General features: G+C 48.2%; 1 protein-coding gene across 1 annotated transcript; it reads left to right on the top strand.

Annotated features, from left to right (window-relative positions):
• Positions 1 to 7,552: 7,552 nt before the first annotated feature.
• PROP1 (PROP paired-like homeobox 1) lies at positions 7,553 to 15,673 on the top strand. Its single transcript, XM_005558672.5, has 3 exons — positions 7,553 to 7,978; positions 9,479 to 9,711; positions 10,814 to 15,673. The coding sequence occupies exons 1-3, from the start codon at positions 7,870 to 7,872 to the stop codon at positions 11,150 to 11,152; spliced, it is 681 nt and encodes a 226-aa protein (XP_005558729.3). The 5' UTR covers positions 7,553 to 7,869; the 3' UTR covers positions 11,153 to 15,673.
• Positions 15,674 to 16,876: the final 1,203 nt, after the last annotated feature.

Below are 16,876 nucleotides of genomic sequence, written 5' to 3' on the forward strand. Positions count from 1 at the left end.
TATTATTATTATTATTATTTTAGACAGAGTGTTGCTCTGTCGCCAGGCTGGAGTACAGTGGCACGATCTCGGCTCACTGCAACCTCTGACTCCCTGGTTCAAGCAATTCTCCTGCCTCAGCCTCCCAAGTAGCTGGGATTACACTTCACACACCACCACGCCCAGGTAATCTTTGTAATTTTAGTAGAAACAGGGTTTCACCATGTTGGCCAGGATGGTCTCAATCTCCTGACCTTGTGATCTGCCCACCTTGGCCTCTGAAAGTGCTGGGATTACAGGCGTGAGCCACCGCACCCGGCCAATTTGTTTTATTCTTTACATATTTTGGATGTTAATCTCCTGTGTTTCTACATATGCTACAGATTCATTTTCAGTTTTTGGCTTTCCTTTTAACTTTTTGTAAGCTGTCTTACCATAGTATATTAAGGTCCCATCTTTTATTGGTTCTGTTTCAGGACCCTCTGTTCTGCTCTGTTAATCCTCTTTACTATTAAATATTTCTGCCCAAATCTGTCTTAATTAAAACTTTAGAACAGACGTGGTGGCTCATGCCTGTAATCACAGCACTTTGGAAGGCTAAGGTGGGCAGATCACCTGAGGTCAGGAGTTCAAGACCAGCGTGACCAGCATGGCAAAACACTTTCTCTACTAAAAATACAAAAATTAGCCAGGTGTGGTGGCAATGCCTGTAATCCCAGCTACTCGGGAGGTTGAGGCAGGAGAATCACTTGAACCCAGGAGGTGGAGGTTGCAGTGAGCCGAGATTGCATCACTGCACTCTAGCCTGGGCAACAGAGCAAGACTCAGTCTCAAGAAAAAAAAAAAAAAAAGGCCTGAAGTGGTGGCTCACACCTGTAATCCCAGCACTTTGGGAGGCCAAGGTGGGAGGATCACGAGGTCAGGAGATGGAGACCATCCTGGCCAACATGGTGAAGCCCCATCTCTACTAAAAATACAAAAAAATTAGCTGGGTGTGGTGGCGAACACCTATAATCCAGCTACTTGGGAGGCAGGAGAATCACTTGAAGCTGGGAGGCAGAGAATGCAGTGAGCCGAGATCATGCCACTGCCCTCCAGCCTGGCAACGGAGTGAGACTCTGTCTCAAAAAAAAATCCTTTAAAACCATTTTAATATTTGGGAGCACAAATTCCTTCCTCTTGTTTTTTGTTTCTCTGATTATTTGTTTTTAAAAATCTTGACTTTTTTGGACCTTTACTTTTCCATATGTATTTTAAAATCAGGCATTCAAAATCTATAAGAAATTTTTTAGATTTTGGCTAAAATTATATTAAATGTATAGATTAACTTGGGGAATTGACACTCTTCAATACTGAGTATTCTGTCAATGGACTATCTTTTCATTTGAGTTATCTTTCATGTCCTTCAATATCTTTTTTTTGTTTTTCATGTTTTTGTTTTTGTTTGAGACGGAGTCTTGCTCTGTCACCCAGGCTGGAGTATAGTGGCACAATCTCGGCTGTCTGCAACCTCTGCCTCCAGGGTTCAAGCAATTCTCCTACCTTAGCCTCCTGAGTAGCTGGGATTACAGGTGTGCACCACCATGCCTGGCTTTTTTTTTTTTTTTTTTTTTTTTGTATTTTTAGTAGAGATGGAGTTTCACTATGTTGACCAGGCTGGTCTCAAACCCCTGACCTGAGGTGATCCACTCTCCTTGACCTCACACAGTTTTGGCATTACAGATGTGAGCCACCGTGCCTGGCCCAGTATCATTTTTATAGCTTCTTTATTCTCTAAATTTCTTACAAATCTTTGACAATATTGCTAGTTACGTACTATTGTGAATTTTTTTCTGTTGCATTATTTAATTGGCTATTACTGGTATACTGGTATATGTAAATGTAGTTGATTTTGTTTTTAATCTTGCATTTAGAAATGTGTTGATCGTCTTGTTCTAACAATTTTCTGTATATGCTCTTGAATGCTTTATACTGACAAAAATATGATCTATAAATAATGAACACAGGCTGGGAGCAGTGACTCACACCTGTAATCCCAGCACTTTGGGAGGCTGAGGCGGGCAGATCACCTGAGGTCGGGAGTACGAAACCAGCCTGGCCAACATGGAGAAACCCCGTCTCTACTAAAAATACAGAATTAGCCAGGCATGGTGGTGCATGCCTGTAATCCCAGCTACTTGGGAGGCTGAGGCAGGAGAATCACTTGAACCTGGGAGGTGGAGGTTGCTGTGAGCCAAGATCACGCCATTGCACTCCAGCCTGGGCAACAAAAGCAAAAATCCGTCTCAAAAAAAAGAAAAAGAAAAGAAAAGAATTTTCTTTCTTTCAAATCCTTATACCTCTTATTTTTTTCTTGTCTAATTGGGTTGGCTGAGACATCAGGACAATGTTGCACAGCAGGAGTAGAGGCAGCCAGCCCTGTGATTCTGCTGATCTTAGGAGAATGCTCATTACATTTCATCATTTAAGAATGACAAGTTTTTGACAGATCACTGTTATCAAAATATCTTGTAGGTTTCAATGGATGACCTTTATTAAATATTTTGCTAATAGTTATATCATTTAAAAATTTTGAATAAGGTTGAGCATAGTGGCTCACGCCTATAATCCTAGCACTTTGGGAGGTTGAGGCGGGTGGATCACTTAAGGCTAGGATTTGAGACCAGCCTGGCCAACTTGGCAAAACCCTGTCTCTACTAAAAATACAAAAATTAGCTAGGATTGGCGGCAGGCACCTGTAATCCCAGCTACTTGGGAGGCTGAGGCAGGAGAATCACTTGAACTCAGGAGACAGAGGCTGCTGTGTGCTGAGATTGTGCCACTGCACTCCAGCTGGGCAACAGAGCGAGACTCTTGCCTCAAAACAAACAAACAAACAAACAAATAAAATTGAGACCGGGCATGGTGGCTCACGCCTGTAATCCCAGCACTCTGGGAAGCTGAGGCAGGCAGATCACCTGAGATCAGGAGTTTGAGACCAGCTTGGTCAACATGGTGAAACCCCGTCTCTACTAAAAATACAAACATTAACCGGCTCTGATGGCACGCACCTGTAGTCTCAGCTACTCAGGAGGCTGAGGGAGGAGAATCACTTGAACCCGGGAGACAGAGGTTGCAGTGAGCTCAGATCATGCCACTGCACTCCAGCCTGGGTGACAGACTGAGACCTTATCTCAAAAAAAAAAAAAAAAAAAAAAAAAGTGTTGAGTTTTAGCAAATACTAGATAATCATATGGTTTTTTATTGGTTGATGTGATGAATTATTTACTATGAGTATATTTTCTTCTTTTTGCTAAGGTGTTTACCTTAGCCTTCTAAGACCTCAGTCTACTCGTATATCTATTTCCTTTTTTTTTCAACATACTACTATCTTTACATTGTCTTTTCTGAACAGATGAGCTAAACAAAAACTAGAATTCGTTTCTTTGATAGAGTCTTCAGAGGGCATTCTTCACGGCTGCTCGAACACAGAAGGAAAGTTCCAGTACTGTGCTCATTTTGCAAATGAGGAAGGTGAGGCTTAAAGTGATGACATAACAGCAAGCAAGGGCTGGTTCTGGAGTTTGAATTCGGACAGCCCGACTTGCAGGATGTTTTTCTAGGATAAGAGCGTCCTTAAGGGACACTCTTTTCCATAGAATTTCTTTACTGTTCAATAGATTTTCTGCAGCATCACAGTGGACTAGATAGGGAGGGCGTCCTGATGGGGTTGGAGTTTCCTGAGGTGTCAGAGGCACTGGCAGGTCTAAGTAACTTTGGATGGCTAAAATGCTCTAGGAATCACAGTGACTTGGTACAGTAAGATATTCCTCTGGGCATTGTAGTGAGACTGCGTCTGTACAAAAACATGCAAACACTAGCTGGATGTGGTGGTCCACACCTGTAGTCCTGGCCATTCAGGAGGCTGAGACAGGAGAATTGCTCGAGCCCAGGAGTTTGACGCGGCAGTGTGTTACGATCACAACTGCACTCCAGCCGGGATGACAGGACAAGACCCTGTCTCAAAAAAAGTGTATACATATATGTATGTGTGTATATATATATATACACACACGCACATAATCATCTAGGGTCAAATACCCTAGAAGGTAGGGTGTTCATATGCTCAGAGTAAGCTACGGTTTATAGTAATCAGGGGAATCAGTGTGTCATCATAGAGAACTGATCCGCTGGAGACTCAGGGGGTCCTTGTACGGTCAGCGTAGTGTCCTGTGGGTTTGATAAGCAGGCCCATGTAGGTTCCAAGTGTCTTGTAGGACTTCTTTTTTTTTTTTTTTTTTTTGACAGAGTTATCGCTCTGTCGCCCAGACTGGAATGCAGTGGCATGATCTCAGCTCACTGCAATCTCCGCCTCCCAGGTTCAAGTGATTCTCCAGCCTCAGCCTCCTGAGTAGTTGGGACTATAGGCATGTGCCACCACGCCTGGCTAATTTTTTTCTGTAGAGACACTGTTTCACCATGTTGGCCAGGCTTGTCTTAAACTCCTGACTTCAGGTTTTCTGCCTGCATCAGCCTCCCAAACTGCTGGGATTACAGGCATGAGCCACAGTGCCCGGCATCTTGTAGGATTTTAAAAGGTCAGAGGGCCCTGGGGAACAGGGTGTTTAGAGGATCCAAAGAGACCTCATAGGATCAGAAGAGATCTTAACAGTGAAAGAGAGTCTGGGAGACTTAGAACATCTTGGGAAGGCAGGGGTATTGGAGAGAGAGGGCGTCAGGGGAGGCAGCTGTTCTGGGCCTACAGGAATTTTCATCATGTCAGAACACTTGAAGTATCCTTGCAACATCACAAGCTTTGAGGTCAGACTGTCCTGGAAGATCACACCGCTTGCATGGAGTTAAGATGTTTTGAAGGTGGGTCTGGCTCCGTGATTCAGAGACTCCTGGATGTCCTGGGAGTCCAGAGCTGTGAAGGTTTTCAGGTAGGTCAGCATATCCTTTTGGTATTTGAATGCAGGAAATCAAGGTTTTCTGGATCTCTGGTGGTCCTCGAAGGTTTGGGTAGACTTGAATGGACCTGTCATGGAGTAGAATACCAAGGTATTCTTGTACAATCAAAGCATTTTCAGGAAATTAGAGGGTCCTGGATGAGCAGAACGTGCTAGGCAGGGGTGAGAGTATGGCAGAAGTGAAGATGTTCCGGCAGTTCTGGGGATGTATTCTACAGAGTGTCTTGCAGGAAATAGTTGCCTTGAGAGGACAGAATCTCTCGAGGGTTAGAACAATCGCCTTTTGGATTCAGGGGGCCCTAATGTGTCGAAGTTGTGCTGGGCTGTCTGTGTGTTAGGAGAGGGGGAGAGTGACTGCGACTAGGGTGCCTACTGACAAGTCTAGGGCTGAGACAGCCGGAGTACACTGGAAGGTTGGAGAGCCTTGGCATTAAGACATCCCATGTGTCAAAGGCATGTTGGATGGTCAGAGTGCTTTGGGAGACCAGGATATGTCTTTACTTCGTCAAAATGTCCCGTGGATCAGGCTAGTGTGGTCAGGGTATTTCCTGGGTTGGGGTTGGCGTGTTGAATGGTTTTTCAGTGTCAGCATCACCTTTGCAAGATTCAAGCAAATTGGGGGCTCTGAATGGGCAGGAAGGCAAGATGCCTCGACTGTCTAGATTCTGTAAGGTGAGGAATTCCTTAAAAGGTTAGAATTTCCCAAATCTCACCATGTCCCTGTGGTCTGGGTGTCTTAGAGGGTCACAGAGTCATTGTGAGCCCAAGCTCTCGTGCTGAGTATAAGGTACAGAGGTCTGAGCCTCTCGGAGGGTCTATGTGTCCTAGAGAGTGAATGCATCCTCAGTGCCCTTGTGATTCAAGGGCCTGACAGGACCAGCATGGGCACCCCCGGCAGCAGGGTGCATTGGAATTCAGTGTTCTCCTGTGAGTCTGAGCTGACTGCGCGTCACTGGGTCTTGCTAGGTTAGGACTGCCGTGGGGTCCAGGTGCTCCAGGAGGCCGCAGGGGAGAAGGATTAATATTAAGAGCAGTGTTGCTCAACTTTAACATTATGGACTAAACTTTTGTGTGCCTCCAAAATTTCTATGTTGAAGTCCTAACACCCGATGTGATGGTATTTGAAGGTGGGGATTTGTGGAGGTGATTGGGTTTAGATGAGCTCATGAGGGTGAGGGCCCATGATGGGATTAGTGTCCTTAAAAGCAGAGGAAGAGAAACCAGAGCTGGTTCTTTCTCCACCATATGAAGGCACCGTGAGAAGGCAGCCAGCCCTCTGCAAGCCAGGAAGAGAGCCCTCACAGGGGAGCCGAATAGGCGGACCCCTTGATCTTAGACTTCCCAGCCTCCAGAACTGTGAGCAACAAAAGTCTACGGTTTAAGCCACACAGTCTGTGCTATTTCGTCATGGCAGCCCCAGCTGACTCAAGACCCACGTGCACTTGGTTCTCCTGGAGATCTTGGTACAGGGGAGATTGTGACTCAGCAGGACGGAGGTGGGGCCCGGGGATCTGCATTTCCAGCACGCTCCCGTTGCTGCTGCTGCTGTTGATCCATGGACACCACCGTAAGCATCGAAATCCTAAAGGATTATGATTTCCTGTCTTGAATCATCAGGGTGTTTTTAAAGGACCTGTATGATGGCATGACCTTGGGAATCAGACTGTCCTGTGGGTACAGTGTGTTCCGGGGGGGGTCCATGTGTCCTGAGAAGTAGAGGTGAAGTGTTCTGGGTGTCAGTGTGTCCCGGGGGATCCTAAGGTACTGGGCTGTCGCATCATCCTTAAGCGGTCAGGGTGTCCTAGGGATGTCAGAATATACTTCCTGGGTCTAAGTAACCTCAAGGGACAGACTACTGTGGGACCAGGCTGTCCCGACTGTTCAGGGATTCCCGGTGTCAGGATTTCCTTGAAGAATCAGAATGTAGTATGCCACGGGAATCTCAGTCACTTTCTGGGGCAGGATGGGGGGTCAGGATGCACCTGGAATGCAGATGTTCAGGTCAGCGTTTTCGGAGGGTCTGGGTGACCTCGGAAGGTCATGGTGTCCTGAGGGTTCCGGGTGAATGAGGAGGTGGTGTTTGAGGGAGGAAATCAGACAGTACTTGAGAGCTAAGGTGTCCTGGAGGCCCATTCTCCGGAGTGGGTTCAGGTTGGCCTGAGCACTGGCTGGTGTATTCTGAACTATCAGGGTGTCTGAGAGGGGCTGGCGTGCACTTGTGACTTCTTCTTTTTCAGTTTCCCGGAAACAGGTCCTTGGGTGTCACCCCCATGCTTAGATGCCAGGCAGGCTCCACTCCTGGGTCCCTTTCCCCAGCTCTTTGTTCCTCTCCCCACAGTGGGGTTGTGAGGAGGGGGTCTCAGGAGGAATGCATTTTCTCCTCCTCCCCCTGCCTGCTCCCAGGAGGGGATTTAATAGGACAAAAGAATCCCGTCCTCTGGGAATACGAGCCCTTGGCCCCAGTCCCTGGACCCTCCGACAGAACACCTTCCCTCATCCGGCTTGTGATCCTCCCTGAGCAAGGGGGCTCTGGCGACCGTGTGGTGATTGGAGGGGCCCGCAGGGGCGAGGAGGAGGTCACTCCTCCAAGACTGGGGAGTGGAATGGGAAAGTAGGCAGCTGACAGAAGAGAGCGGCATCCCGGTGGAGAGAAGGGCCAGGCAGAGAAAAGTAGAGTCAGAAACAGAGCAACAGGTGAGGCCGAGACAGGAGAATGAGATGACACTCAAGCCAAGGAAGGGGGAATTAGGAAACAATTAGAAAAAAGGTAAAGACAGTGAAAAGTCAGAGATAGCTACCTGCACCTACACACATTCAGACAGAGACCCAGAGGGTGGCACACGCAGGGGGAGAAGGGGAGAGAACAGGTGTGGAGAGGAGCTGCGGAAGCAGAGAAATCTTGAGTCAGAGATTCAGGGACACTTGGTCCCCGTGGCGAGCCATGGAAGCAGAAAGGAGGCGCCAGGCCGAGAAGCCAAAGAAGGGACGAGTCGGCAGCAGCCTCTTGCCAGAGAGATACCCGGCCGCTGGGACCCTGACCACCATGGTGGGTGAGTGACTGTCCCGGTGTGCGTGGGTCCCTGAGGAGGTAGCGGGTGTGAGGCTGAAAGTATAGGCTCCATGAAGAAGGTTAGGAGGAGAAACTAAAAACAGAATCCCAGCATGTTAAAACTGTGGGAACCTTCGAAAGTAAGGGACTGGAGCACCCCTCGGCTTTACAGACTGGGGAACCGAGCCCTTGGCAGGCGGGGGTGGCTGAACAGCTCACATCGCGGTGGGGATGTGAGACAGTTACCTCTGTCCCCTCACTCCTGACCTCAGCATTGGTCAGCCCAAGGCACTGCCTTCTCTGATGAAGGCAGGTGGAGGGGCCAGGGCTTTGGGTCCCGGGTGGGAGAGCGGGCTCCGTGTGTGTCCCCATGGCGGACAGTGAGCTCTAGGAGGGTCCACACCCTTGGGCCCCCATGGGGACGGTGCCTCAGCTCCAAACATCTTTTCTTGGTGGGTGCCTTCCAGGTGTGCTGTTTCCCTCCCTGTTCTCTCCTCCCCAGCAGCTCTCAGACTAATTAGTGTGGGGGCTTAGGGAGCCTGTGGGGAGGAGAGGCAAGCCTTTCCCACGAGCTCAAGTTCCTGCAGGCTGGTGGCTGGGCCAGGGCAGGGGTAGGGAGAAGATGAAAAGTAAGTAGGGAAGGGTGTGTCTGAGCGGAAGAGGGGGGTGCTCATCTTCCCAGGTGAGGGGTGCAGGAGATGGCAGCAGTTTGAAGAAGGCACAGGTTGAACCTGAGCCTCGCCAGCAGGGGACAAGCACTGGGTCTTCCCTAGACAGCTGGGATGGTGGTTAGGGTGCAGGTGCACACAGCAGACCTGCAGGGTGAGCCCTAGGCGGTTGTGTGTGTCCAGAGAGGTGAATGTCCATGGAGGGGTGTGTGTCTGGCGGTGCAGTAGGAAGCGGGCAGACGGTAGAGTGGCCAGGTAGACAGTGCACGAGTGCCAGGGCCAGGAATGAGTCTGAGGGTGTGCCCTGCGTAGACAGCACAGCCTGGTGTCAGAGACTCAGAGGCAACCAGGGCCGAGGCTGAGCAGGGTGCAGGAACCAGGCTATGGGCAGCTAAAAGATTCCTGGTGGGGCAGGGCTGGGGCCAGTGGCTCAGTCCTGTAATCCCAGCACTTTGAGAGGCTGATATGGGAGGATTGCTTGAGGCCAGGAGTTTGAGACCAGCCTGGGCAACATAGCAAGACCCCATCTCTAATTTTTTTTTTTAATTGGCTGGGTATGTTGGTGCCTACCTGTAGTCCCAGCTACTCAGGAGGCTAAGGCAGTAGGATCACTGGAGCCCAGGGGTTCGAGGCTGCAGTGAGCTGTGATCACACCACTGCACTCCAGTCTGGGAGACAGCAAGACTCTGTCTCAAAAAAAGAAAGAAAGAAAGAAAGAAAAAAGATTGGAGCAGCACAGGAAGCACTGAGCGGAATCCGGGGACAGGCACATGTGGTCCAGCACTGAGGAGCGTCCTCCTCAGAAGCCACCTCTCGCTTCTCTCCCTTCTCAGACTCGAGTGCTCCACCCTGCAGGAGGCTCCCTGGTGCAGGAGTCGGGAGACCAAGGTTCTCCCCGCAAGGAGGACAGAGGGGCCGCCCGCACTCCCGGCGCCGCCATCGCACCACCTTCAGCCCAGTGCAGTTGGAACAGCTGGAGTCAGCCTTTGGGAGGAACCAGTACCCCGACATCTGGGCCCGGGAGAGTCTTGCCCGGGACACCGGCCTCAGCGAGGCCCGAATCCAGGTGATGCTCCAGGATCCCTCCTCTCTCAGGGAAGAAATGCAGGTTTCTTTGGTGCTATCCTAGAATGTTAGGCATTGTAACCCTAACCTAAACAGTCACCAGACACAGGCCTCATCAGACCACCAGCATCAGAGCGTCTGCATCGAGACTATCATATCACTTGAGTTTAACCCTAGCTATATGCTAATCTAACTTGAATTTCAACACCTACCCTCAATTTTTAATAGTGATGCCAATTCTGACTGGGCACAATGGCTCACGTCTGTAATCCCAGCACTTTGGGAGGCCAAGGTTGGTGGATCACACGAGGTCAAAGGTTCAAGACCAGCCTGGTTAACATGGTGAAGCCCCATCTCTGCTAAAAATACAAAAAATAAGCTGGGCATAGTGGCAGATGGCTATCATTAATCCCAGCTACTCGGGAGGCTGAGGCAGGAGAATCACTTGAACCAGGGAGGCAGAGGGTGCAGTGAGCCAAGATCGTGCCATTTCACTCCAGCCGAACAACAGGAGCGAAACTCTGTCTCAAAAAATAATATATATATATATTTATATATATATATATAAAAATATATAAATATATATATATAGTGATGCCAATTCCAACGGAAGTTCAATCCTAACTGTTCACACACATTCGGAACCTTGTCCCTACTAATAGCCTTGAAACTCAGTGAGCCAGACGCTCCTTCAACCCTAACCCCAGAGTTGGTTAGCTTTAATAAACCCTACCCTAAATTCCAGCTTGTCTATAGCAATTACATTTATCTACAGTCTTCATTGTTAAACTTAACCGTAGGGGAAATTTCCCATTCTCTGGGGAAGGGAAATGTCACTGTCACCATATTTATCTCCTTGTTGGAAGTTGACATTTCTTATTCGCCCAGAGTGGTAGAAAAGAGCACGTGTGGATGCAGGTTGGGGATAAGTCTGTGGGTTCCTTTGGCAGCAGACCAGGCTCAGCCAACCTTGTGGAAGGGCTTTACTTCCTCTGGCCATGCTGGAGAGGCCTGCTCCCTGTCCCTGCACCTCTTGTCGTTGGAGTAGGGTGTCAGCACCAATGTCAGGTGTGGGCTCTGATGTGTTTGCTCCCCCTTCTCAGGTCTGGTTCCAGAACCGCAGAGCTAAGCAACGGAAGCAAGAGCGCTCACTGCTTCAGCCCCTGGCCCATCTGTCTCCTGCAGCCTTTTCCAGCTTCTTGCCAGAGTCCCCTGCTTGCCCCTACTCCTACGCGCCACCACCGCCACCAGTGACCTGCTTCCCTCACCCCTACAGCCACGCCCTCCCCTCCCAGCCCTCCACAGGAGGCGCCTTTGCTTTGCCACACCAGTCTGAGGACTGGTACCCTGCCTTGCACCCAACCCCTGCTGGCCATCTGCCCTGCCCCCCACCCCCTCCCATGCTCCCCCTCAGCCTTGAGCCATCCAAGTCCTGGAACTGAGGTGAAACAAGTACCACTAAGGTGATCCCCAGCCTGTGGCCCTCGTGACAAAACAAGAAATTGGGGTGGCTTCCTTTCCTTCTATGGGCGAAGCAGAAGTATGGTGAGGGTCGGCTCAACAATTGGAAATGTAAAAGTGGGAGATCATGGTGAATTCTCACTGTGGTGATGAGTGGAGGAAATCTGGGGAGGTGAGCTGCTGGAAGAGACAGGCAAAGGGGCCCCCGTGGAGCTGCCTGCTGAAGGGTGATATTGATGGAGACAGTTGCTGGTGAGTGGAGATGATTGAAGGGCTCGGACGTGAGGGCCTTCATTAACTGAGATCACAGTTGAAGAAGATCCCAGCTCTTTCTGGCTGATTTCAGTAAGGCTTCTGATTTAGAGTCTACCTATATATCCCTTCCCCATTGCCCACCCCGCCATCCCAATCAGTCACTCACTTTTGTTTATTCTGTCCTAGGATTTTTTTTTTTTTTTGAAACGGAGTCACCCAGGCTGGAGTCCAGTGGCGCGATTCTGGCTCACTGCAAACTCCACCTCCTGGGTTCACACCATTCTCCCGCCTCAGCCTCCTGAGTAGCTGGGACTACAGGCGCCCACCACCACGCCCAGCTAATTTTGGTTTTGTATTTTTAGTAGAGATGGGGTTTCACTGTTAGCCAGGATGGTCTCGATCTCCTGACCTCGTGATCTGCCCGCCTCGGCCTCCCAAAGTGCTGGGATTACAGGCGTGAGCTGCTGCGCCCGGCTGAAATATCTCTTGGGAGTGTCTTCTCCTTTCCATTCCAGCAGAGACTTGGCTTTTTCTGACCCCGTATTTTCTGACTTACTGGCTGCATAGGTTCCCTTAACTCTAGTCTATCCCACTTCCAACAAACCTGTGCAAATCTGAACATCAAGGAATGCCCTCCAATGTCTTATAAAAAATACATAAATAACATTTGATTAGTTTTGCCTGTAGAAGTCTTCAACATCTGCCTTCAACTAACTTTTAAATCAGCGGCACATTTTAACATATGTGGTTTCTGATGGAGAAGAAGCCATTTGATTTAGGGCAAACTTTTCTAACACCAAACCGTCTGAGGCTGATAAGGGGCCATTCCCAGGAAGGGACCTGCCTTGTCTGGGAAATGCCTTGGTCTGAACCCTCTCAAAAGAAACAGCATGGAGCCTAGTTCATGGTACAATTTTTATATCATATTGCTTATTATGCACTTATTTTACTCATAATTCACTGATTTACATGTAGACTTACCTCTCTTATTGGCAGGTTCATAGAAGACTACTTTTTTAATTTTTAATTTTTTTTTTTTGAGATGGAGTTTTGCTCTTGTTGCCCAGGCTGGAATGCAATGGCATGATCTCAGCTCACTGCAACCTCTGCCTCCCGTGTTCAAATGATTCTCCTGCCTCACCCTCCCGAGTAGCTGGGATTACAGGGTGTACCACCACGCCTGGCTAATTTTTTGTATTTTTAGTAGAGATGGGGTTTCACCATGTTGTCTAGGCTGGTCTCGAACTCCTGACCTCGAATGATCCACCTGCCTCAGCCTCATAAAGTGCTAGGATTTCAGGTGTGAGCCACCATGCAAGGCCTATTTTTCTTTTTTAATTTTTATTTTTTCATGTGCCTCTAGATAAGATTTTTATTCTTCGGTTTTTTTCCCCTCCTTCTTTCATCCCTCTCCTCTCTTCCAACTCCTCTTCCCTGTCCCATCCTTGCTACCCATTTAGTGGGAAGGAAGTTTCCCTGTGCCTGCAGCCCTGCTCCCCAACCTTCAGCAGTGTTACCTTCTGCAGAAGCAGGGCAGAGGTTGGGGACAAGGGATGGGGAGGCAGCTGGAAGGAGTGAAGAATGAAGCCTGTGGAGAGAGGTGGGTGGTGATGGCAGCAGTGGCGGCTGTCAGCTGGCATTCTTGTGCTCACAGCACTTCACAGAAGAATTTTTTTTTTTTTTTTTTTTGAGACGGAGTCTTGTTGTGCCCCAGGCTGGAGTGCAGTGGCGCGCGATCTTGGCTCACTGCAAGCTCCGCCCCGCCGGTTTCACGCCATTCTCCTGCCTCAGCCTCCCAAGTAGCTGGGACTACAGGCGCCCGCCACCTCACCCGGCTAATTTTCTTGTATTTTTAGTAGAGACGGGGTTTCACCGGGTTAGCCAGGATGGTCTCGATCTCCTGACCTCATGATCCGCCCATCTCGGCCTCCCAAAGTGCTGGGATTACAGGCTTGAACCACCGCGCCCGGCCGAATTTTTTTTTTTTTTCTTGAGACTTAGTCTTGCTCTTGTCACCCAGGCTGGAGCGCAATGGTGTGATCTCGGCTCATTGCAGCCTCCACTTCCCAGGTTCAAGCAATTCTCCTGCCTTAGCCAACCGAGTACCTGGGAGATTATAGGCATGCACCACCATGCCCACATAATTTTTTTTTTTTTTTTTTGAGACGGAATCTCCCTCTGTCACCCAGGCTGGTGTGATCTCAGCTCACAGCAACCTCCACCTCCAGGGTTCAAAGTGATTCTCCTCTCTCAGCCTCCCAAGTAGCTGAGACTACAGGCACCCACCACCAAGGCCTGCTAATTTTTCTATTTTCAGTAGAGATGGGGTTTCACCATATTCATCAGGCCAGTCTTGAACTCCTGACCTCAGGTGATCCGCCTGCCTCGGCCTCCCAAAGTGCTGGGATTACAGGCGTGACCCACTGCACCCGGCCTCATCTAATTTTTGTATTTTTAGGAGAGCTGGGGTTTCACCACGTTGGCCAGGCTGGTCTCGAACTCCTGACCTCAGGTGATCCATCTGCCTCGATCTTCCAAAGTGATGGGATTAAAGGCATGAGCTACCACACCCATCCCATAGAATAATCTTTAAACAAGCCTTTAGTGATGGATACTCAAGTCGTGTGTAGTCTTTTAATATATATTATTAAAAAGTCTGGAGTCACAACCCCTGTATTACACACTTGCACTCCTACCTAATTATGTCCTTGGGCCAGACTGCTTTCTAGAAAAATTACACTGATTTGAATTCCAGCAAAAGAACCTGGTATTGGTTTCAGTACCTCCTTGTTAACCTGTACCATTTTTGACAATTTGTTAACTGAGAGTGATGTCTTCTAAGAGTTGCTTATTTTAAAATGTTCATTAATTGCTAGTGAGAGTTAAAACAGTTTCATGTTTATTGGCAATTTACATTTTTCTTTTTTTTGAGACGGAGTCTCGCTCTGTTGCCCAGGCTGGAGTACAGTGGTGCGATCTCGGCTTACTGCAAGCTCCGCCTCCCAGGTTCACACCATTCTCCTGCCTCAGCCTTCCGAGTAGCTGGGACTACAGGCGCCCGCCACCACACCCGGCTAATTTTTTGTATTTTTAGTAGAGACGGGGTTTCACCGTGTTTGCCAGGATGGTCTCGATCTCCTGACCTTGTGATCTGCCCATCTTGGCCTCCCAAAATGCTGGGATTACAGGCATGAGCCACCGCGCCTGGCCTATTTTTCTTTTCTGCATTGCCTCTGCGTTGTGTATTTGTATATTGATATAGTCATCTTTTATTAGCGTCTGAGTGCTTTGTGGATTAGGGATATGAATTCCTATTCATACATGTTGCAACTTTTTTTTTTTTTTTTTTGAGACATAGTCTCGCTTTGTCGTCCAGGCTGGAGTGCAGTGGCACCATCTCAGCTCACTGCGAGCTCTGCCTCCCGGGTTCAAGCGATTCTCCTGCCTCAGTCTCCCAAGTAGCTGGGGCTACAGATGCACACTGCCATGCCCGACTAATTTTTGTATTTTTAGGAGGTTTCACTGTGTGGGCCAGGCTGTTCTGGAACTTGTGAGCTCAAGCAATCCACTGGCCTCGGCCTCCCAAAGTGCTGGGGCTACAGGTATGAGCCACCACGCCGGGCCACATGTTGCAACTATTTTTGACAGGTGGTTATTTGTCTTTTAGCCTTTCTCAGTGACAGTTTCCTGAGAGAATTAACACTGATTTCCTACACCTGTTGTATGTAAGGCATTAACTTCTGTCTTAAACATCTAGAATGACACCAGTTTTGTAGAACTGGTAGATGTTTTAGAAATCAGTCACTCAGTTCATTTTCTGTGTTATGTGGTTCAGATGAAGAGCCCCAGGTGAGAAATCTGGTTTTAGTGGTTTGATCTGTTTTCTTTATTATTTGGATCAAAATGTTATGCCTTGAATCACCTGAAATTTATTTTGCTCTGTGCAGCAAAATAGTCTTGCAGTTTCCCTCAATCAGCTAATTAGTTATTCCAATGTCATTTACTTAATAGTCAAACTTCACCCTACTGATTTGTAAAATCATAATTTTTCATATACTGAGTTCTTATTTATATATATATATGTGTGTGTGTGTGTATATATATATATATATATATATGGGACAGCTGTGGACTCCTCATTCTTTTTCATCAGTTTCTCTATTCTAGTTCAGCACCACAGTGTTTTAATGATTGAAAATGTAAGAATTATCGATACCTTTAAAATGTTTAATTTTCTTATCCAAACACAAGGTGTGTCTTGTCATTTCTTCCAGACTTCTCTTATGTCCTTCAGGAATTAAAAAAAACACAAATCTTTTTTTTTTTTTTTTGAGATCGAGTCTTGCTCTGTCTCCCAGCCTGGAGTGCAGTGGTGAGATCTTGGCTCACTGCAACCTCCGCCTCCCAGGTTCAAGCAATTCTCTTGTCTCAGCCTCCAGAGCAGCTGGGACTACAGGTGCATGCTACCAAACCTGGCTACTTTTTGTATTTTATTTTTATTTTTATTTTTTTTTTAGTAGAGACAGGGTTTCACCATGTTGGCCAGGTTAGTCTCGAACTCCTGACCTCAAATGATCCACCCACCTCAGCCTCTCAAAGTGCTGGAATTGCAGGCATGAGCCACTGCGCCTGACCAGAATTTTTCTTTAAAAAACAACTTCAATATATCATATCCTTTTATAAAGTGTTTAAATGTGCAAAATAAACATTTTGTAAAAGTTTAAAAATGATTATATGTTTACTTCTGCATGGTATATGTTAGAGCGCTGATTCGCAGTGGGCAGGCCTGTGCAAATCCACTCCAAAGTCCAAGGAAGCTAAGAGGCCAAAGAAAGAGGCTGACCAATTCAGTTTCTTAAAAAGAAACATTGAGGCCAGGCACTGTGGCTCACACCTGTTATCCCAGCACTTTGGGAGGCTGAGGTGGGCAGATCACGAGGTCAGGAGTTTGAGACCAGCCTGACCAACATGGTGAAACCCCGTCTCTACTAAAAATACAAAAATTAGCCAGACATGGTGGCACACACCTGTAATCCCAGCTACTCAGGAGGCTGAGCCAGGAGAATCGCTTGAATCTGGGAGGCAGAGGTTGCAGTGAGCTGAGATCGCACCAGTCCATTCCAGCCTGGGTGACAGAGCGAGACTCCATCTCAAAAACAAAAAACATTGAACAGGGCCTGACAGCAGAAGCCACATCCGTGTCCTGGGCTGTGGCCAGAGAAGATGGTGTCTAACCCCTCAAGACCCAGGGATTCTATACTAGAGGGGAGGGGCACCCGTGCTTCAGAGGGAATGGGTACGACTTAGTCCTAAGTGCAGATTTACAGTGAGTATCTGCTTACCTACTCTTACACAAGGAACAATCTTGGAGACATTCCCAGAACGGGGTTAATCAGAAGTCCACTTGGTGGCTTAGCATCCAAAATAGAATGACCAGCTTCTCATCCAAG

This window comes from Macaca fascicularis, chromosome 6 (genome assembly GCF_037993035.2).
Source record: "Macaca fascicularis isolate 582-1 chromosome 6, T2T-MFA8v1.1".
NCBI lineage: Eukaryota > Metazoa > Chordata > Mammalia > Primates > Cercopithecidae > Macaca > Macaca fascicularis.